The 21,189-nt window shown below is 42.3% G+C and overlaps 2 protein-coding genes across 5 annotated transcripts in view; both read right to left on the bottom strand.

The window, feature by feature from the left end:
- Positions 1 to 12,595: 12,595 nt before the first annotated feature.
- On the bottom strand, positions 12,596 to 15,667 carry Bbs10 (Bardet-Biedl syndrome 10). 2 transcript variants are annotated; one of them, XM_006241323.5, is made up of 2 exons: positions 15,394 to 15,667; positions 12,596 to 14,949 (listed from the first exon to the last, which is right to left on the bottom strand). In XM_006241323.5, exons 1-2 carry the CDS (start codon positions 15,576 to 15,578, stop codon positions 13,080 to 13,082), a joined length of 2,055 nt encoding a protein of 684 aa, XP_006241385.1. In that variant the 5' UTR covers positions 15,579 to 15,667; the 3' UTR covers positions 12,596 to 13,079. The 2 variants fall into 2 exon arrangements, with proteins under 2 accessions (XP_006241385.1, NP_001102756.1); NM_001109286.1 differs by having other exon boundaries at positions 12,603 to 15,036; positions 15,394 to 15,626.
- Positions 15,668 to 16,839: 1,172 nt separating this feature from the next.
- The window catches only part of Osbpl8 (oxysterol binding protein-like 8), a 152,893-nt gene continuing 148,543 nt past the window's right edge, over positions 16,840 to 21,189 (bottom strand). For all 3 annotated transcript variants that reach the window (NM_001309455.2, XM_063263481.1, XM_017594846.3), the window contains one exon: positions 16,840 to 20,786. In NM_001309455.2, the coding sequence (NP_001296384.1) occupies positions 20,654 to 20,786 (133 nt within the window). In that variant the 3' untranslated portion in view covers positions 16,840 to 20,653. The remainder of the gene's footprint in view (positions 20,787 to 21,189) is intronic.

Below are 21,189 nucleotides of genomic sequence, written 5' to 3'. Positions count from 1 at the left end.
AGTTTCTCTGCATAGCCCTAGCTGTCCTGGAACTCCCTCTGTAGATCAGGCTTGCCTCAAACTCAGAGATCTACCTGCCTCTTGCTCCTGAGTGCTGGGATTAAAGGTGTGGGTCAACACTGCCTGGCAGCACTGGACTTAATTTTCAACAGTCCAGCTCTTCAGAAGGTCAACATCAGATGCTGTTTATGAAAATGAAATATGGAGGGAGGCTAGCAAGATGTCTCAGTGAGCAAAGCCACTTGCATCAAAAACCCAAGGTCCTGAGTTCAATCTCCAGGACGCTCATGGTGGAAGAAGAGAACTGAAAGTTGTCCTTTGACCTTCACTAGTGCACTGCGGCTCATGTGTATGTGCAGGTGTGCACTCATACACAATCAATCAAGCAATCAGTCAATCAATAAGATGAAATTGATAGTACTCCATTGAGCAATCAGTCCATCTATTTGTTACAAAGCAATGGGGGCGAACATAGACAACAGTGGCTGCAGACAACACAATGAATGACTCTCACAAACAGAAAGTTCCAGATGCAGAAGAGCACAATTTCACCTATCAAATATGTAAAACCTGGAAAAGCTACCTAATATTACAAGTGTGTCTGCTGCAGACGAGCTGGGAGCTGGCAGCTGAAGGAAGCCATGACAGGATTTCTTGGTGTGGGCAGTGTGATTTGATCCAGAAAATGGCTGTGCAAATGCATTCTGTATTACTTGTTGAGCTAAGAGAGTCATTGTCAGCAGTCACTTCTGCTGATATCTGAGGGTTTTTTTCTTTGTCAGCACCAGTATGTTTTAGCTGGTTCACAGAAGAAACTCAAACATATATCCCCTGTCTAGACCATGCCCTCTCATTGTCTAAGGTGCAGCCTTTTAATTTAGTGTCAAAGTCTCCAGAGCTGAGAGTGGCTTGGGAGATCTTGGAACTGCAACCAAGAAATGTGCAACTGAATGACATCTTCCATTATCATCAGTTTTCTCTCTGGATTTCTATCTGGGCCCTTGTGTGCACAGGCCCTTGTGTGTTTCTCTGTGTGGGTGTACATACGTAGGTATGTACGTGGAGACGAGAGGTTGAAGTCAGATGATGCTTCTCAGGGACCATCTGTCTTGTTTTTTAGACAGAATCTCTTCTTAGAGGGACCTGGGGCTCACTGATTAGCTATGGCTGGCTGGCCAGCAAGCCCCAGGTATCTGGCTGTCCCTGCCTACCCAGCACTGGGATCATAAGCATCCCCCCTCACACACACACACTGTGACCAGCTTCTACATGGGCTCAGTGGATTAAACTTGTGGCCTCACACTTGTGTGGTAAACTCTTTACCAACCAAGCCATTTCCCCCTTGGGTTCCTTCGGGTTGCTTTGGTTGTTAAAACCACAATGTTGGGACTTGTCTGAACTATAAACACAGCAGGTCTCCAGGTCAGGATGTTCAAAATGGCTAACGGTGTATAGCCTCCCAAGATCTCTTCAAATGACAGAGATAACTTAATAACTCAAAAGCATTGGGGACACAACCTAATAGAAAAGGGCTTCAAGAAGTTGAAGATGTAAAAAAAGGAGGGTTGGGTGACCGGAGCGAGCCCAGAAACCCCAGTAAAGCATAAGCCCTGAACTTTAAGTTGGTTTCACTGTTTCTTGATGAGTTTTAGTAGTTCTTTGTGCATTTTTGGTAGAAGGCCTTCATGAGACATTTGCTTTGTATACATTTTGTCTGAGTCTGTTACTTGCCTTTGATTCCACACAGTGTTTAAGTTAACCTTAAGTCTATCTTTAATATCAGTTTTTCTACATGGATTTGGCCTACACAGATTTTTCACCCATGGTTCCTCTGAGAAGTCTTATAGTGTTTTATAGCATTGCATGCCATATGTATGTCTGTGATTAAGTTAAAATAATCCTTGGAATATCTATTAATACTTTTTTCAAAGACTTGAAAACCTTTTACATTCTGTGTTTGGGTGTGTCTGTATGAGTTACAGGCACATGGGTCCTGGTGTCTGTAAGGCCAGAGGCCTCTGATCTACCCAGAATTGGAGTGACAGGTGACTGGTGAGCCACCCAGTGTCGGTGCTGAGAAGTGAGCTCAGAGCCTCTGTGAGAGCAGCACATGGTCTAACTCCTGAGCTAATCTCCAGGGCAGTGTCAGCATCGTAGGAAGAAAAAGCAGGAGAACAAGGATCAGTGAGTTTCTACCCTCCAGGCCTAGTGTGAGCAGGATTTATAGTGCACTGTATATTTCATAAGATCTCTCCAAGTTAATTATCCAATTCATCTCTAAGGGCAATGATCCACATGACTTCTTTGGAAAACTATCATGATATATTAATACTGGAAAGCTGATGGGGACATCCAGTCTGGGTCTCTGCAGGGAAATTAGAGTTCTTTGGAAACCAGATTCCGGTTCCCTCGTGGTCTCTTCACTGAAAAGCAATAGAACCCAGACCCACTGCAGCAGGAGGAACCCACAGAGGTGACACATTGGAGTCCACATGTCTCCCTGTGTGAGGGACAACGCCTTCTGAGATTCTTCTGTGAACCACATTAGTGCTCTGCCTCTGCTGGCCTGACACCCAGGTTCTGGGGATGGGACTTACGCCATCAACAATCGTGGTGAGTACCTTTGCCTGCGGAGCCATCTCACTGGCCCTGACGTATCATCACTACTTTCTTGTTAAGCTGACAAAATATTGAGGTCTTGATTGAGATGAAAATTACTTGCTAAATATTGATTAAATTGCAGGATAAGTTAATTCGGAACCAATTGCGATTAAGCAATTACATCTCTAAATTAAGGAACTCTAAATGCTATCTATGCTATACATCCCTGGCTGTATTTATTAGTAACAGGCTTGGGTGCAGGACACAGGGCCAGACTGCAGATTGCTTGGCGCAGTGAGACTTTGGGAAGATTACCCTCCCTCCAGGCTCCTTCTCACAAGATGGGCATCATGAGGATCATGAGGTAATTCTTTTTTTAAAGATATTTTTTATTTTAAAAATGTGTGTGTGTGTGTGAGAGAGAGAGAGAGACAGAGACAGAGAGACAGAGAGAGACAGAGAGAGACAGAGAAAGACAGAGAGAGAGAGAGAGAGAGAGAGAGAGAGAGAGAGAGAGAACACACCTGAGTGCAAGTGTTCTCAGAGGCCAGAAGAAGGTGTTGGAGCTCCCGGAGGTGGAGTCACAGGCTGTTTTGAGCTACTGAAAGTCGATGCTGGGAACTGAACTCAGCTCCTTTACAGGAATGGCAAGTGCTCTGAGCTGCCGTGCCATCTCTCCAGCCCAAGGTAAGGCGATTTTGAAGATTAAGTGATTCCACATACTGAGAAGGACATAACCTGGGTCTGAGCACGTGGTAAATTCTCAGCGTTCTATCGCTGTGAAGAGACGCCATGGCCAAGGCAGCTCTTATAAAGGAAAACGGGGGCTGGCTTACAGTTTCAGAGGTTCAGTCCATTCTCATCATGGCAGGAGGTGGGGAGAGCATGCAGGCAGGCAAGTGCTAGAGAAGAAGCTGAATGTCCTGCATCTGGATCCACAGGCAGCAGGACGTGAACGCCACACTAGGCCTAGGTTGAGCATCTGAAACTTCAAAGCCCGCCCCCACAGAGACACACTTCCTCCTACAAGGCCACACTACCTAATGGTGCCACTTCCTACGGACCAAGAATAGAAGCACATGAATCTGTGAGGGCCATTCCTAATGAAACCACCACACCCAGTAAGTTATACCTGAGATCCATAAAGGACTTAAGTATTTCATTCAGATGAAAAAAGGACCATGTTTTCGTAACCTAATTATGGTTCTCTTTTCCTTCTTTTTGCTATTCTGTCTCAATATCTTTGTTACCCTTCCTCCCTCCCTCCCTTCCTTCCTTCCTCCCTTCCTTCCTTCCTTCCTTCCTCTTCTACACTTTTATTGCCAACCCCTTGGTTTTTCCTTATTGTGTCCAACTGTGACAGAGTCCATAATTGGCTCACTTGTCTTACGCAGCAGATGAAGACCATTGTGGAGAGACATCATGCTCAAAATGGAGAGAACTCCTGACCATAGGATGCCTGGCCTCAATCAATACAATTACAACACAGCCCTACTCTTAAGGGTCAGGAAGCATGGCAAGAGAGGGGCAGAAAGATTATAAGAGCCAGGGACAGGACATCTACGAGATGCTTTCTTCTGAGAGACAGGAGGGAGGAGGAGGGAAGCTGGAGAAAGAGGGAGAGGTTGTACGTCAGAGAGGAACGGGGTGGGTTTGGGAAGAAGTGTGAGGCTGAGCTGGAGGAGTTTGATCAAGACTGAATGAAATTCTCAAAGAATTAATAAAATATTGTATATTGACACACTTGTGTGTATATAAGAGAGAGAGAGAGAGAGAGAGAGAGAGAGAGAGAGAGATTTTACCACCTGTGAGGTAATCTGAGTCCCTTTTTATCCCCAAATTTCATTTTTAAAAAAATAAATGAGGGTTTATGAAATCTACATACTCTATGTATTTTCACATCATGTATTTTAATAGTTATTTTCACAATTAAATACCTCAAAACAAAATTGACTTCTACAACTTGGGTTTTAGTCCAAGCCAGACACATCAAATGCATAATCTCTGAAGTTTGAGATGTGTGTCTGTCATTTTCCAAACGAGACCCAGGCTATTGAGGTTAAGTATCTGCCCAAACTCAGACAGCATGTGGCAGGCCAGGATTCAAAATCCTGATACTCTGACTCTATAGTCCATGATTGCTCTTTTGGAAAAACAGGATGTTTCCTTTCCCAGAATCTTCATTTTCTTTCTTTCACTAATGTCTATGTTCATTGGAAGGACCTTTGGAAGGTGGGGAAGGGAATTGTAGGAAATGCACAAGGAAGAAGATGAAGGAAAAGCCTTGAAGTAAGACCCGGAGTAAGTCAAATTTCTTTCTACTCCCTGACACACAGCAAACAGTAGTCGTTTGAACGGTTCTGAAGATCACAGAAGAATGGTAGTTGCTAGGGGCGAGGCGCTGTCACCCTGCTTGGGTCTTGGAAGTCCTCAGGTTGGCGCTTTCCCGCGTGGCTTCACATGTGGACCACCCTCTGTCAGCAGGGGCATCATGCCGGCGTAGACCAGGTTGACTCCTTCCTCCATCACCGGCACCTGCTCACCTCCCCTGCTTCCCGTCTCAGTGGCCACGCTACCTCCTTGGCTCCAGGGAGAGGTCAGCGGTGGTTCTTCAACCTCTTCACACGCCACAGCAAATCCTTCTGGCTAGATGTTGAAGGCTCGAGACTGAACATGTGAGATTTTCCACTCGGCCCTCTCATCCTCCTCACTGCGGCTGCTCCTCCCCATGTCCTTGCATGGCGATGACCCTCACTACGCCTCCCACATCCTTTGGTTAGTTAGAACTGTAGTCGTCCAATGACAAGAGTAATTTTCCCCTTTTTCTGGGAACCGTCTTTGACCAGATGTTCTTGAAACTGGCTGAGCTTCTGAGTGCCCCTCTCCTGAAGTCCTTTAACCAACCATTTCCCCATCTCCTCTCTTCATACAGATTCTCCTCCCTCACAGCGAGGAAGTCAGCTTCGTTTTAAAGCTGGACTAATTGTGCTTTTTGGGTTCTTTCTTTTCTTTTCTTTCCTTTCTTTCTTTCTTTCTTTCTTTCTTTCTTTCTTTCTTTCTTTCTTTCTTTCTTTCTTTCTTTCCTTCCTTCCTTCCTTCCTTCCTTCCTTCCTTCCTTCCTTCTTTCTTTCTTTCTTTCTTTCTTTCTTTCTTTCTTTCTTTCTTTCTTTCTTTCTTTCTTTCAGAAATACAAATAAAAAGGTGCTGAGATCCTAGCAGCAGGTCCACAACCTGTGCAGAAGCCAGCCTAGGAGACAAGGGTGTGAGAGAGGCAGCAGACAGTATCTAATTCTCCACCCTGGTTCGTTAAGGCCAGCACATCTGTTTCCCTGATTTGCTCCCTGTGGTTATGTAAACAAACTAGTTAAAAATAGGTGCAAAAAGGAGAAAAATCGAAACAAAACAATCCCAGACAGCAGTCCCCACACTTGACTGTAAAAATGTACAATAATTGTAATCTAGAACCTCTAAGATATCTAATCCAGAACCTCTAAGGTATCTGATCCAGAACCTCTAAGATACCTGATCCAGAACCTCTAAGATATCTGATCCAGAACCTCTATTTTGTCCAGCAAAGGTGGTAAACATTGCCTTTTCAGATAACTCTTAACTCAGGTTCTCCTGAATATGTTACCACCTCAAAACTCTGGGTTCTCCCTTCACTCGCCTACTGTTTCTTTTGAAATTGAACTAAGTTGGCAGAAAATGAGTTTATTAAAGGGCAATCTTAAAAAAAACTCTAAAACGAAGTATGTGGAAGGTTGTAGCTTCTTCCCTGTGAGGTGAGGAAACCAGCCTCAAGTGTTGGCTCAAAAGAGCGACTCCAAAAAAAAAGTCACCAGTATCATCTTTCAGGAAGACTAATCTGACCTCTGCTATTGGTTGGTTGGGGGATGTCCCTCCCAAGGTCCCTGAGTTGGCTTGGTCTTCAGTGCTCACAGGCAGGGCCTTTGGGAAGCGACTGGGCCTTGAGGCCTTTGGACTGCAAGGAGGTGCTGGGAACTTCAGGACTTGGCATAGTTGGGGCAGTCCCTGGAAGGGCATATTTTGTCTCCAATATTTTGTATTATCCATCCCTCTCTTCCTCCCTCCCTCTCTCTAAATCCCTTCCTACCTCCATGACATGAGCAGCTTTGCCCCATGGTGGTCTCCCCACCATGATATTCCACACCACAGGCCCAGAGACAATGGAGCCAGTTACCATGAAACCATAAACCAAAAAAACCAAAAACCCGTTCCTACTTTTAGGCCAACTTTCCCCATTAGTTTATCACGATCGCAGGAAGCAAACACACTGGGAATGCAGAACTCGCCTCCTTCAGAGTGGGAATGACCTACCGTCACTGGACAGCGTTCATCAGGCTTTATACAAGTCTTTAAGTGATAGATAATGATGTCTACAGAAGCTGAAAACACACTAGAAGATACCTCCTCCAGAGTCTTTGCCATACATTCAACTTGTAAAGCTTGATCCCCACATAGGACCCAAAGACTGGCCTCAATCTGTGGGAGAGTTGAATAACTGAGAACATGTCTTCCAAATATAAAATTATAAGTTGAGTATCATTGTGCTTTGAGTCCAAGCTCCTCCCCCACAAATCTCATGTGCTGAACCCTAGGTCCCGGTTGATAATGGTAGAAGGTACTGGAAACTTTAGGAGGTGGGGCTGGTTGGAAGATTTTTGTGCTTCACACTTGAAAGGGTATACTGGGACTCTGGCCCTTCCATGGCTGCTATGAGCTAAGCAGGTTTGATCCCACCATGATGTCGAACCTTGCCACGGTCAAAAACCAAACCACACAACCAATCAAATACCTATCAGGTGACTACAGACGCTAGCCACAAACCACAGCAGGATAACTCTTTTCCCATTTTAAGTATATTAGGCATTTGGTCACTGTGGTGCAAAGCTGCCACAGATATAAAACTAAAAATATTCTTCTTTTTCCATAAAGCCTTCTGATCTAATCCACAAGCATTTGACAACACGAGAATCATGCAGATTTCTTTCTTCTTAAGATCATCTGTCGGTCAGCCAGGCATTGAAAAAAGAGTCACAAGCCTGTGGAACTCCCTTAAGACACGTGTGCAGGTGAAGAGCTGTCTCAGGATCTGCCTCTGTAGGAGGAACAGGTTTACAGACTGTGCGGGCTGGCACTGTGGGTCTCTAGGTAAAGTCTTGGAGCCAAACGAGGTCATGACAATACCCACGAACAGCACTCCAGTTCTCTGGCCACACTGGCATCTTGGACAGTCCTTCCCTTGACTTAGATGCTCCCTTGTGACTTTCTGCATCCAGAAGCTCTATGTACACTGCTTCCTAGGGAAGGATTCGAGAAATAAAAACGGCCCATAGTGGACTTCCTAGTTCAAAGGAAAACAAACGGAGTGCTTCGGGAGTCTGAGGGACAGCATCCCCATTTGTGTTTGACCAGGAGATGGAGAGAGAAGCTGAGGCAGCGATGTGATGATCCGAATGAGGGCTGTACGGGCAAATGATACATCGCAGGGATGAAGAGCACGAGTCACAGCTGTGCTCACTTGGTCTTGCTTAGCCTGAGGCAGCCCTCTGGCTTAGGGAAGTTGGTATAGCGTTCACTGCGATAGCACTGAGTTTATGCCGTCATTTCTTCTTTCATACACAAACTAAGGCGCACTGGGCTTTGCTGTTTTTAATCCCAGTGACTTAAGGCCCTTGTTGTTGTTGTCTTGTTATTTGGAGAAAGTGTCTATGGAGATCAGGGCCTATAATCTCATGTGTTATATATAAATTTAAATTTGAAAAAAAATTACTTGAATTGTATGCCATATACTACGTAGCCTTCTTCCCGATGAGATTTTATGGTCTCATCAACCTCTCAATCTGTCTGTGGATGGTTCTTCTTTTCTCTCCATTTATTGCCGATTTATAATGGGAAAATGGTACCATGACAATTCCCTATCAGTTCATGAAGTTCAGCTCAAAGTTTGAAATCACCAATGCCCACACACCACAGAGGATGGTATAAAACATTGTGTGCTTCTTCTTAAGAAAGTCTTGGAGAAGTTCAGGCTGAATGCTCAGTGGACACTGCTTCTGAAGAGAACTCTCATGACTATTTAGAGGTCCATGGGTGTGTGGCACACAGTACCAAAATCTGTGGAAACCCATTGGTGCAGTTACTGAACCAATTTCAGATAAGTGTTTTAGTCCATGAGGGATAGTTAGGAGGTTCAGGCAATTGGGAAAGTGAAAGACTGTTTCTAAGGCTGCTTCCTCTCTGATGGATAACCTTCTTAATCCACACTCTGATGAGAACAAAAAGCCCTGAAGATCTCCATGTTGGAAAAAGGATACAAGGAAGATGCTCAGATTAGAAAAAAAACTCATATCCCTCAGTGCCATAAGCATGGCTGTCCCTTGAGGGAGTACAAAACTCAAAGTGCTTAAACACTAATTAGCTGGTCCAAGGGCTAAAGGAATTAAAACAGTAACATGCATCTGTATAGGACCGGAGTTCAAATTCAGTTTCCAGTTAGTCATTGTCATTGTGTGATTGACAGTTATCAATTCTGGATCGTGCTTAAACCCATCTCTATCTCCAGGGGAATCTGATGCCTTTGGCTTACACACACACACACACACACACACACACACACACACACACACACACACACACCCCAGATACACATATAGTTATTAAAGATAAAAAAAATAATCTTAAAAATATCCAGCCCCTGGAGTTGCCACGAGACTCTCAATAGAGGAGATTATGCTGCTAGTGCGTTGAGAGCATTTCTAGAAACTGAAGTGTAGTGTTATCTGAAGTCTGGGCAGCTGATACCACAGAAATGCAAGCCATTTGTACTTGAATTGTTTTCATTAAATATATTTCACAGCCACACTCTCAAACCCCCAGAGCAAAAGCATCTTGGAAAACTTACGTATTCAGAAAAGTTGATAAAGTCTCAAACTACTGGTTTTGCTATCTCAAAAATGTATAGTTTTTCTTACAGTCACAGCAGAGGTCTTTTGCTGGAATAAAGGTGGAGCCACCATAACAGAAGGCAGAAGTTTGGCAGTCGATTTTCTTCTCACACAGACCTTGAGTGTATACACCAGGGGCTTGGAACCACCCTGCTTGATTATCCTAGCCCCACCCCTCATTCCTGTGCCTTTCACCCCTCAGGGTACTGTCCTTGACTAGGGTCAAACCCTAGCTACAGACAAGTCCGCATTCCCATTCACGGGTAAGACGGAATGAAAACCATATTTTCCTCCATGTCAGCAAACAGAAGTGCATGCATCCCTTTTGGGAGAAAAGGAGCAATTCTGGATCGTGTTTAAATTGCATCCATCTATCCCATTCCTTTCGCCTTGACACATGAATCCGGTGACATTTCTTTCCTGTATAGCATGAGTAAATAGCTCTTTTGGCTGAAGCAGCTCAACGATGTTCAATTATTTAATGCCTGTTGGTTTGAAGATAAAAATGGCTGGTGTAGGCTCAAGGTTCCTGGAGGTTGTGTGCTTGTGGGAGGTAGGTTTACATGACACCTCACTAAAGCTCGGCCGAGGTCCTTCCTGTGGCACAACAGACTGTATCTCCAAGCAGCTAGCTGCCTCCGTGTACCAAGTCACACACTTACAATGTGACATCGACACTCCTGCCATCGGGGTTCTCTTCCCCTGCACTTTGACTCACACTGGGACTCTGCCCTGAGAAGTCCAGGCGAGCTCAGCCAGCCCCAGAGGCCCAAGAGGAGTAAGATTCTTTCCCAAGTACCCAGATTATTTATCCTGCAGCACTGGAAAACGACGACAAAAAAGATCCTGATTTTAAATCGTGTCAACATCTCTCGTTGTCCACACTGAACATTTCAGAACCTTCTGGTAACTTGGTTCTTATTACACGTCCCTTCAAATCCCTTGTGGAATTTAACTTCAGTTTAAAAAATGATATACTTGCTGGGCAGTGGTAGCGCATGCCTTTAATCTCAGCACTCAGGAGGCAGAGGCAGGCAGATCTCTGTGAGCTCAAGGCTAGCCTGGTCTACAGAGTGAGTTCCAGGACAATGGAGTCACATAGAGAAACCCTGTTTTGAAAATCTCCAGAAAAAAAAAATCTATTTGAGCCAAAGATCTAAACACTCCAGTTTTAACTCTGTAAAGATCACTCATTGTTTTAACACCTATGAGGGATAAAAGTTTAATTTCAGAATTATTTTATACAGAGCAGTTCTACATCGCTCTGTTTTCCTTCCTCCCTCCTTCCCCCCACACGCCTGACTTCTTTCTCAGTTGGTCTCCAGTCTCCCAGCCTGGCCTTGAACTCCTGACCCTTTAGACGGTACCTTTCCAGCACTAGGGTTACAGGCACATCCTGTCACACTTAAGTGCTCTCTTCTACACTTTCTGTCCTTCTGAGATTTTTTTTTTTTGTTTTTGGCTTGTGGAAAATTTTAAGAAAATTACGACACCATGAGATTCCCTATGAGCACCTTGTGACTAATTCAGTCAACAAATATGCCCTGAGCACACTCTTATTGTAAAGTCACTTATGCAAACTGGAACATTAGGTGCCAAACTTTCAAAGACAAACTCTCAGTTTACAGAAGTCTGACTACTGCAAGACTGAGGAGTTTTTGAAGCAACAAAAGAGAAAAAGAAGCAAAAATAACCCAACAGTCGGTTAAAAATGAATAGAAATGTCATACCGTGATTTAATGTAGGTTCATTTGTCTCTGAATTGAGATCATTTTCCCTGTTTCTACAAAATAATGCATCACAGGGCATTAACTTTTAAGACAGCGCTATATGGAATACAAAGCTCTGGGACTGTGTGAAGGCACTGTGGGTTTGTGTGGGGCATGACACAAACAGGTTTGAATGTACAGATGCAGGTATTTGGGGGAGAGTTCAAGTGCAAATGCACTTATGGGGGGAGGAGGGAGCCCATTTTGGATATATCTCTTTTATTGCTCTCCAGTTGGTTTGAGAGGGTATCCCACTGAACCTGGAGCAATCAATTGACTAGACGGGCTGGCAGGCAAGCTCCAGCAATCTGTCTGTCTGCACCCCAACTGCCACGCCCGGGCTGCTAAGCCTGGCTCCTAGGAGATTCGGACTTGGGTCCCTCGGGCCTGTGCAGCAGACCCCTTTCCCAGAGCTACCCCTGTCCACTGCAGTTTATACAAATGCTACTAGTCAGGTTTTCAAATATAAAGACATTTCTGTTTTACTTTTCCTGAATGCAGTCAGAACCAATGTTGTTGACTTAAGCATAGCAGACGCACTGTCTAGCCTAGTATTTGCACAGTAAGAATGTATTTACTGAATGAACTAGAAGCATGTATTTAGGGAAATGGGTTGAGCAAACACTGCTGGTTAACAAGCTGGCGTTAAAAATACTTACTAAAAGGAGAAGACACCGTCCTTATCTATGACTAGATGCACAGTAAAGTGACAGGGAAACACTTGTGATCTTCACTAGAAATAGCTGTCAAATTGTCGTTACTGAAATCTGACCATGCACTGAAACTAAGAAAAACTAGCAACTGCATGAAATCCTTACAGGATTTAGGAGCCAGGAGAAAGGAACAAATTCCCCATCTTTTCTGGCATTAACTTCTAATTATAAAAGGTGAAGTTACAATGAATAGTCCGATTTTTGAACAGGTATTCAAAGGTGCAGATTTTGGAATTATTTACTCTCTTTCTGTCTCCCTCGTCTCTCTCTCTCTCTCTCTCTCTCTCTCTCTCTCTCTCTCTCTCTCTCTCTGTGTGTGTATGTGTGTGTGTTTTGCGTGTGTGCGCGCATGCGTCTGCTCAGTGCACGAGTGGAACCCAGAGAACAGCTTTGTGGAGTAGGTTCTCCTTCAAATTCAGGTTGTCAGGCCTGCATGGGCTAACGGATTGCTTGCTGAACCATCTTCCCGGTCCCGAACCAGTTGTTTTCAATAGAAATAGAGGTAAACCAAATAACACCCCCAGAGGAAAACGAGTTCATACGCTTTTACAAGGGAAATTTGACTTTTATTTACTGCTTTACATAGTCAGGAGATTACCTGGCTCTATGACAGACAGAAAGTTCAAGGAAATGAAGTGGAAAAAAAGATACAGAAAGGGGAAATATAGACACAACCTTCCTTACACAGAGACTAGCAGAGACCCGAGACAGGAAGGAGAGATATTTAGCCAGGTTTTGTTCCACAGAGCTGATCTCTGTGTCTGAATGGTCTGCTGGACTCAATGTATTTAAGGACAGGATTGGCTCCAAAGCCAGCCAGAAGCCTGTTTTAATATTTACCTTGAGATGAATACATTTTTCCTTCATCCTCTCCTTCCACCCTGGGTGTTGACCCCAGGTAGTCAGGTTTGGCATTAAATGCTTTTGCTCACTGGGCCATCTCCCTGGCCATAGACTGAAAGTTCGAGCAACAACATCAACAACAACAACAACAACAACAAAAAACAACAACAAAAAAAACCTGAGTGTTAAAGTTCGTCTTCTGATTCTTGGTCACCAGTTTTCTGAGGCTGTCTCTTGACGTTGATTATTAAATCAATGGTTAATATTTTCATCAAACACTGAAGAACTGAAGTTAGTAATTGGTACTTACCAGCTACTGACTCGAAGCCTGACTGACCACTTACTATGGGTTGCCTGGTTTGCAGTGCACGGAGAGCCCGAGTGTATATGTGTGGGAAACTGTCTTTTCCCTTCTTGGGCTTATAAAGGATTTTAGGGACACCTAGAAGAGCATTAGCTATTAACATGCTGATGACAGCGTCGTCTGATTGCCGGCATTGCTTGGCGTAGTTGAGAAGGTAGAAATGCATCAAAATCTCAAAATGTCCACCCACGGGCAGAACACAGCCTGCTGGTACAGCTGATGAACAGTGAGCCTGGGAAGGACAGGTATCTGGGGACTTGTATGTCACTGGCAATGTGTACCCTTCTCCAGGATTATCTGCGACCTGTAAATGTTTGAAAGACATTTCTGTCCTAGTGTCTTCTGCTGTAGGATTTCCAGTGGGATTATTTTCAAGGAACACTTCACAGTTATCAACTATCCTACTTTTTTCTGGAGATAAGCGCTTCGGTATTTCATTTGTTTGGGATGGATCTATTGATGTCTCCTTGTGTGCTGACCACAGCTTACATGTTATCAATTCTGTATCCGAAGCCCCCAGACGTGGATATACTTCTAAACGTGTTTGAGTTTCCAGTTTATCTTTGTTCTTTGCTACTACGTCCTGATACTTACCAGTTTTGGGTGAGTGACTGCTCTCTCTGTTACTGCTGTCAGCAAGAGGGCTCGGGTTACGTCGCTCTTTGGTCTGTATCATGCAATTTAGATCGAGGTCAGTGAACAGCTGCCGAAGCATCTTAAAGGCTCCATGGAAAGCACTCTCATGCTGTTGAACAAGACCCAGAACTGGTCCACAAAGGACTACACAGTGAGGTACGAATGCACACGTGCTAACCAAGCCGAGATGAGCATACCTTCCGGACCTAACGATGAGGGGTTTACAAAACCTCACCAAAGCACTGTCAGCAATGTGACACTGTGAAGCGAGCTCTGGTAGGACACAAGGAGAAAGACCGGTGATCCTCTGGACGAGAGAAACTTCCTCAGATGATAAACACTCCACCACTGAGATGCTATTTAGTCTTGCACAATAAGTAACTAGGTCTGGTTGCTTCACACTGGACAGGAGCAGTTTTACATTATGACTACGCAGGTGGTTCATTACGGTTTTTGTCCTGTCCATGATCCAACTCTGAGATGCCTGAAACTGTGTTTCTGAGTCGAGAACAAATTCCGAGCTAGACGATGAAAACAGAGGCTGGAGGATTTCGGTTACTATCACCATCCTAATGCCACCATCTGCTGGGCAGTACACAGAAAAGTCTCTGGGAAGCACAAGGCCATCCACAATTCTAGACTCTGAAACAGGAAGGCCTGTCACGCCAACATTCAACTCCACAAAACAGTTGTCCAAAAACTCAAATACTTCAATCCCACTTTCACAAGCCATACACTTGAAAACGTAGTCACACATCAACTGTGAAATGAATCTGTGGTTGTTTCTTCCCACTCTTCCACAAAAGTATGGTTCCAGGAGCAACTCCAGAGAGCGCCTGCACAGTGTTCTTCCTTCAGCAGATGAAGAAAAGGCAGAGAGGTAGTGCCTGCTTAAATGTTGGTCTACAATACAACCTAACGTTTGTGTCTGAAACCTTAGCAGAGCCCGGGAAATAGATTTCCACTGGCAGCAGTTTTTCCAATGCCTTTCATGGCTCTGAATATCTTCAGAAGTGAATGAGTCTTTTTCTTTTTCTCCGATTGCATGAAGTCCTCTGAGTAAATGGCAAAGAAAAATAATAAATGTTTTAGCACCATCTCCTGTTTTTTTAAGGTGACTGGAAACACACGCCACTATCATCCTGTATAGGAAGGGAAAAAAAATAACTCAGATTTTCTGTGTTGGTGCTAAGTTAAACCCGTATTTTCACAGGTACAGACAGGCAGATTGTCTTTTTGACGTCCAGCCTCAGCTTTATTTTTCCTTTATTTTAACTACTTTATTCTAAGATATCAGAGACGGGAAAAGAGTGAGAAGTGCTCTAGGTAGGTGAGGAGGTTTGGGCCCCGGATTAGTAATTTGGGCAGCGCTCAGATCCGACCTCCACACTAGTTTTATCCAGTATTAAGACCGTTTTTATACAGGTCCATGACCTCAGGGATCTGATGGGAGGTTGAGGGAGATGCGCGCCGAACGGACTACAGGGGAAGCGAGGTACCTGGCTAAGGGATGCTCTAAGTGCAGCGCCTCCAGGAGGCAACCTCCATCCCTGCTAAGCAGCACCTCGCCGGTGGGCTTCGTACACAACACCAGGCCGCCCTCGGGCCCCACGCAGCGGTTCGCGATGGTTTCCAGCACCTCAGCCACCCGCAGTGCCGCTGTCACAGACCCCTGGGACGCCATGGAAACGGAGCTGTGGGTAAATACTTCTTTAGAAGGTCAGGACCGATGGAGGGCGGAAACGGAAGAGGCGTAGAGAAAGGCGGAAGTGCAGTAGCGCTTGGAGGAAGAGCCCAATAGGTAGGGTGGAGCCCGCCAGCCACAGTCCTTTAGTGTCTACCTTCCTGGCTCACGGCCCGGCCCGCAGGCGTCTCTGGCCACTACACGGCTAGGTCTAAGAAGGAAGGGCTCGGGTGAAGGGCATGGGTACCGCCCCCATCTCGGGCTTACTTCTCTAGTGTCCCTGCCGTATCATTTGCTCTCCTTGCCTTCACGCAAACGGTTTTAGGGTGCAGGACAGACACGGAGAACTTGGACATGGCCATTTCTAGGCTTGTGTCTTCCGCTGGGGTGTGCTACCTTGTCTGCATCCAGGTTTGGAAGAAACCCCACCTAGTTCAACCACTTTAGCAGAAGTAGATGTTTGCCCTTTATTCACATTGTAAGATTCAACACATTAACCTCATGTATTGCATACAATCCCAAAGCAGAAACGTTTCAGGTATGGAAACACAGAGGCTTCAGGGAGAGGATGAGTGCTGGGTTCATAGCTGTGCTTCTTTCAGTCATCCATTACATCCAGGAACTGTCAGTGTTGGCAGGAAAGTGATCTTGTAGATACTCAATGATGTTTAATGACGTTTCCTTATTCCACATTGCCATTATTTCTAGAAGTAGCAAGTGGATTCTGAGGAGCAAGTTAAAATGGGGAGAAAGGAAGACAAAATCAAGAGTAAAGCTTTCCTGGGGCTTATCTGAGGCTCACTCAATATGGGCAAAACAGCATTTCAGTGTTTTTTAACTTGTTGCATTCAGCGCTGGGCTTTAGACTGAAATAGTGGGTTATTTCAAACATTTAAACAGTACAATCAAGGTTCTACTTCAGTGCACTATGTAGTCATGATTCAGAAGGGCTTTTACCTGAAAAAGACTGCCTTGTGTAGTTTTTGGGGTCATTTAAATATGCTGAGCCTCATTTTTAATGTATGAAATAGGTATAATTTCCACTTATTTTTAAAAAAGAATATGAAGTACCAAGTAAAACATACATTAGGGATACTGTCACAATCCGTGTCAGGCCTGTACCCATCTTTTTCACACACACACACACACACACACACACACACACACACACACACACACACACAAAATTAAAAAAAAGTAAGAGGATGAATTTAGTACATTATGCATTAATACATTATATCAAGAGTCACTCGATCACAGATTGCTCTTTTAAAAAAAGTTTATTTAGAATACCTACTTGTAGAAGTTAACATAATTTTACAGATTATTAGAAAAATTCTTTTCTCTCTGCAAACATAACAGGTTAGGAATAATAGATTAGAAATGTATACATTACAAAACCGCCTGTGACTATCTATACATTTACTATGCACCTTAAGAGAATTCAACAGTGTGCTATATTTACACTGCAGATGACAACATACTTATATCCTATCATACAAAACTGACCAGTGCTAGTGCTTGGGTTTATAAACCCAGTAACTGAAGTATTTAAAATTGAACGCATATTTACCATGCCCAAAGTGGAAATGAATTCAACTGAAGTTATGTGGCTCATCATTCAAATGGTTCATGACTTTTTTTTCAAATAAAGAATTTCAATATTATGACATTAAAATAATTTTTATGATAAATAAAGAGGCTGATTTTTCTACATACTTCATGTAGTCACATTCATTTTGTCACGGTTTTCCTGTGGCCCTCACTAAGTATGTTCATCTTATTAATAAGACACTGGTCCTATATGATGTTAACAGTCCATCTTCAATTAAAAACTAACAAAATAGTACTTTAATTGTAACAAAAATTGGAATATACTAAACCCATACTATATAACAAAATGAAATCAAATTATACAGTGGTGGCAGGTTATACATTTTAAAGAATCTCTTTTTATATTTAGTCAAATAAGAAAGAAGTTGAAATGTAAACTTATTGAATTATGAAAGGTTCCTTCCACTGGGTCAAATTGGAAAATTGGATATAAACATGAATATTTTCTTTATTTATATTTAACATAATTCAAAATAGTCTACAGTCTCATGTGTGGCTCATCTTATGCCATCAAACCTGTAATAAGACAAAAAAGCAAAATAAAACTCTTTACTGCTAACTATAAATGCTAAACACGGAAAAAAGATGTTTTATACATTTACTTTTTAAATTTTTGATGAAGATATTCTTCAAAAAGTTAAAACTGCCTTCCACAAAATTCTGTGAATATGGCACAAGTTGACACCCAAAACAGTGTGAATTCCATCAAAAAGGCACTGTTTACAATACTCAGAACGATCTGACAAGTTTACTTCATTGATGTCTGAGTATGAAATATTTGAAATAGTTAGCTACACAAACCCTTATAAAAGTACAGCATTACTGTTTACATATTCTTCAGTTATATAAAAGGAATAAAGTGACAAAAACAAATGACCCTTTTCATGACGAATAAGCTAGAACACTGAACACATCATGGTTCTGTAACAAAAATAACAAAAGTATTTCCTTAAAGGCACAAAGCATGAGTATAAATGAGGATTGTATCTCACAAGGCCAACTTTTCAATGGAATGCAGTTGTCAACTGAGCTGTGACAAAGATTTCTACTTCCTCTTTCTAAGTCACACTAAGAAACAGAAGTGTGGGAATTACAAATTCAGTGCCCATCGCTGTAGCACACGGACATTCACAGGCCTCGCTATCTTAGCCAGCAGTATCTCACTAGACGGGGGACGGGGGACAGCTAAAGACATTTAACAACAGTGTCGATAATTGTGATTATCTAAAGTCTTAGGTGAGAAAATGAAGTTCTGGATAGATGAAAAAAAACTGGTCATAGTCACAAAGCCTAGAAACCACACTGAGTTTTCAGCAGTGAAAACAGTGAGTCACACACACACTGTGAATCCATTTATGAAGAAAGATAACCCTTAGATCAGATTGTTGGAGGTCAGTCACACAGTCTGCTAAACTCAAGTTCAATTACATGTTGTTTAAAGGACTTACATATGAATCCACCAATTCCTGAGTTTTGTGTTCAGTTCACAGAAAGAAACTTATACAACTAAAAGCATCAGAGAAGCATCTGATTGAACATTAGCTTTTAGTGTATAAGAAACAGTCACCCTGTTCATTAGTTTCTGACTCCTTGGGTAAGGATCCATTAACATAAGCTCTAAGGTGAAATTTAAAAAAAAAACAATTACCTTTCCAGTCTTGGGTATTAATACAAATAAAGCACTGTTCAGATCACAAACAACACAGAGATTTAAGAAAGAGCCCTAAGGCATGTCACCAACAATTAACATTTCAGGGTTTAACAATGAAACGACTTTTTGTGATCAACCAATCAAGTTATATATAATATAAATTAATAGTAATTTAAAATCATATAAAGATCAAGTTGTACAATATTTACAAAATATCACATCAATGAATAGGCAGTCGAGCATAATATTGGTAGTAGAGTATGAATACAAACAATATATTGAGAAATATGAAATATAACCCAAAACTCCATAATGAAATACTGGATACAGGTATGTCTTGCTTATGCTGTTAGAGTTTAAAATATTTTCATATGAAACACAGCACTGTTTTGCTAACACCACATTGGAAATGGCTTTTTATAGGAACCTATGGATACTCATTCGTTGGGAAGAGGAGGCTTTCCACTTTAGCAAGGTGGCTGTCTTCTCGAAGCAAGCTGACTGGCTTTACTTGATCTCAGTCTCTCCTTAGTTGAAGGCAGATGTAGCCAGACTGTCAGCTCTCTCTCAGTTGTCACTTAATAAACCCTTCTAAAACCTGTAGGTTGAAGAATTTACATTTTTGACGTTTGAAAACTTAGCTACCTTTTAAAGAAGTCTTTTTGACAATGATAAATATTTATGTAAAAACACAATATTAAACTGAATAAATAGGCAAGACCTCTTAGGAACAGAATTTGCCTGAGCTGGAACAGAAAGACTTGTGCAGAACTGTGGCTTACGGAAGGACGATGGAAGGAGATGATAAACTCCATAATTTGATATTACCCAATGCTCAACTTATTGCACATTTAAGCAAATTGATTTGAATATATTAAAATAAAGGCCACTGCAGTCTTTTCTTACCACCTTCTTTGACTTTTGAAGTAAGATATTATATTTTTCTCTTCAATTTACTCCTTGAGCTCTCTTGTGTCTAAAGGAAAGCTAAAAAGTTTTTCATAAAGAAAACCCAAAACCATCAGGATTTCACATGGCCTGCATAAACACTCTGATTATTCCTTTTCCAGCAAGTGCTTAAGGTGGGGCTGTACCATACACATCCATGTAGCTGCTCACCCATCTTTAATAGTGAGATAGATAGATAATATAACTGTGTATTCACCTATATCTGTAACATTAAATGCTAGGGGCTACAAAATCTTGTGTAAACTCTTAAAAAGTTTCTACTTGTCCCTTACAATACATTAATTCTGATCACCCACATATTTTTTTTGGTCTACCTAAGAAGACAAACTGAGCTAGATAATTTGGAGGTGGTTTTACAGCATAATGTATTGAATTACTCATAACATCTATTATCTATCATTTCCCCACTGTAATTCCCTAATGAAAGTCAATGCCGGTCTTCTGAAGACAGTAGTTGACCACAGATGTATTTATAGGAGTGGCGGCATCTCTGTTATAAACACTGGCATCAGAATACTTCACAGCACACTGCAGAGCATAGGAACTGCTGTCAGGGAAGAGCTCTGGCACACGTGTGGGCTTACTCGCATGTAGGCACAGTCTCATAAAAGTGTTCTGGCACTGAACACACAGCCGATTGTACTAACAAACACAGTAGCTCTTGTTTCGGGGTAAGGATAAAAGATGTGAAAAGTAGGCAGACATTTCTACATTTATCTCCTAGTTTGTTTGCTTGATTCAGAAATATTGTGATGCTTTAATAAAGAGCAAACCAATTTGAACATTGGTCCCAGGTCACATTCTAATCGTTCTAGTTCATTGATTCAACTGTTGAGAACTTCTACTTAAATATAAAGTTTATTATGACTTGAAGCAAAATCAGCAGGAAAATGACGAAGTAATCTTTCTGTTGCAGAAAATAATCCGTAGCAGGCGTACTTGAAAGTAAATGATTTCGAAGGGCCATAATATTTCTGCAAAATAAGCAACATACATTTTATAATTATCTAGAAATGTTATAAAACATTATATATCATGGTTATAATTTGTTATTTTACTGTCACAAGGTGTCCGATTACATTACCTAAGGTAACCAGCTCAATCAACCACCACCCTAAACCAGACCCGAGACGGAGACGGCCAGGGTTCAGGCTAGGGTGCTTAAGGTCCACTGACTCAAGCATCTTACTCAAACAGTCATCAGTGTTCAATGACCCAGAAATATTTCTTCTATTTTTAATGTAATATATAATATATAAATATAATTTTATATAACATAAATTATATAAATATGGAATAAAATATAATTTTATCTTTTCTATTACAAGAGTGTAGTTTTTTTTGTTTGTTTGTTTTCTTGAGCTGGGGACCTTGTGC

The sequence above is a fragment of the Rattus norvegicus genome, chromosome 7 (genome assembly GCF_036323735.1).
Source record: "Rattus norvegicus strain BN/NHsdMcwi chromosome 7, GRCr8, whole genome shotgun sequence".
In the NCBI taxonomy this organism is placed as follows: Eukaryota; Metazoa; Chordata; class Mammalia; order Rodentia; family Muridae; genus Rattus; species Rattus norvegicus.
Note: the sequence above shows the minus strand (reverse complement) of the source record. Positions and strands in the feature narration are given on the sequence as shown.

Coding starts and splice junctions, on each gene's coding strand:
- Bbs10 (NM_001109286.1), bottom strand. CDS start 15,578: ATGGCGTCCCAGGGGTCTGTGACAGCGGCACTGCGGGTGGCTGAGGTG. Junction 15,037..15,393: donor TTAGAGCATCCCTTAGCCAG/GTACCTCGCTTC, acceptor CTTCCTATACAG/GATGATAGTGGCGTGTGTTT.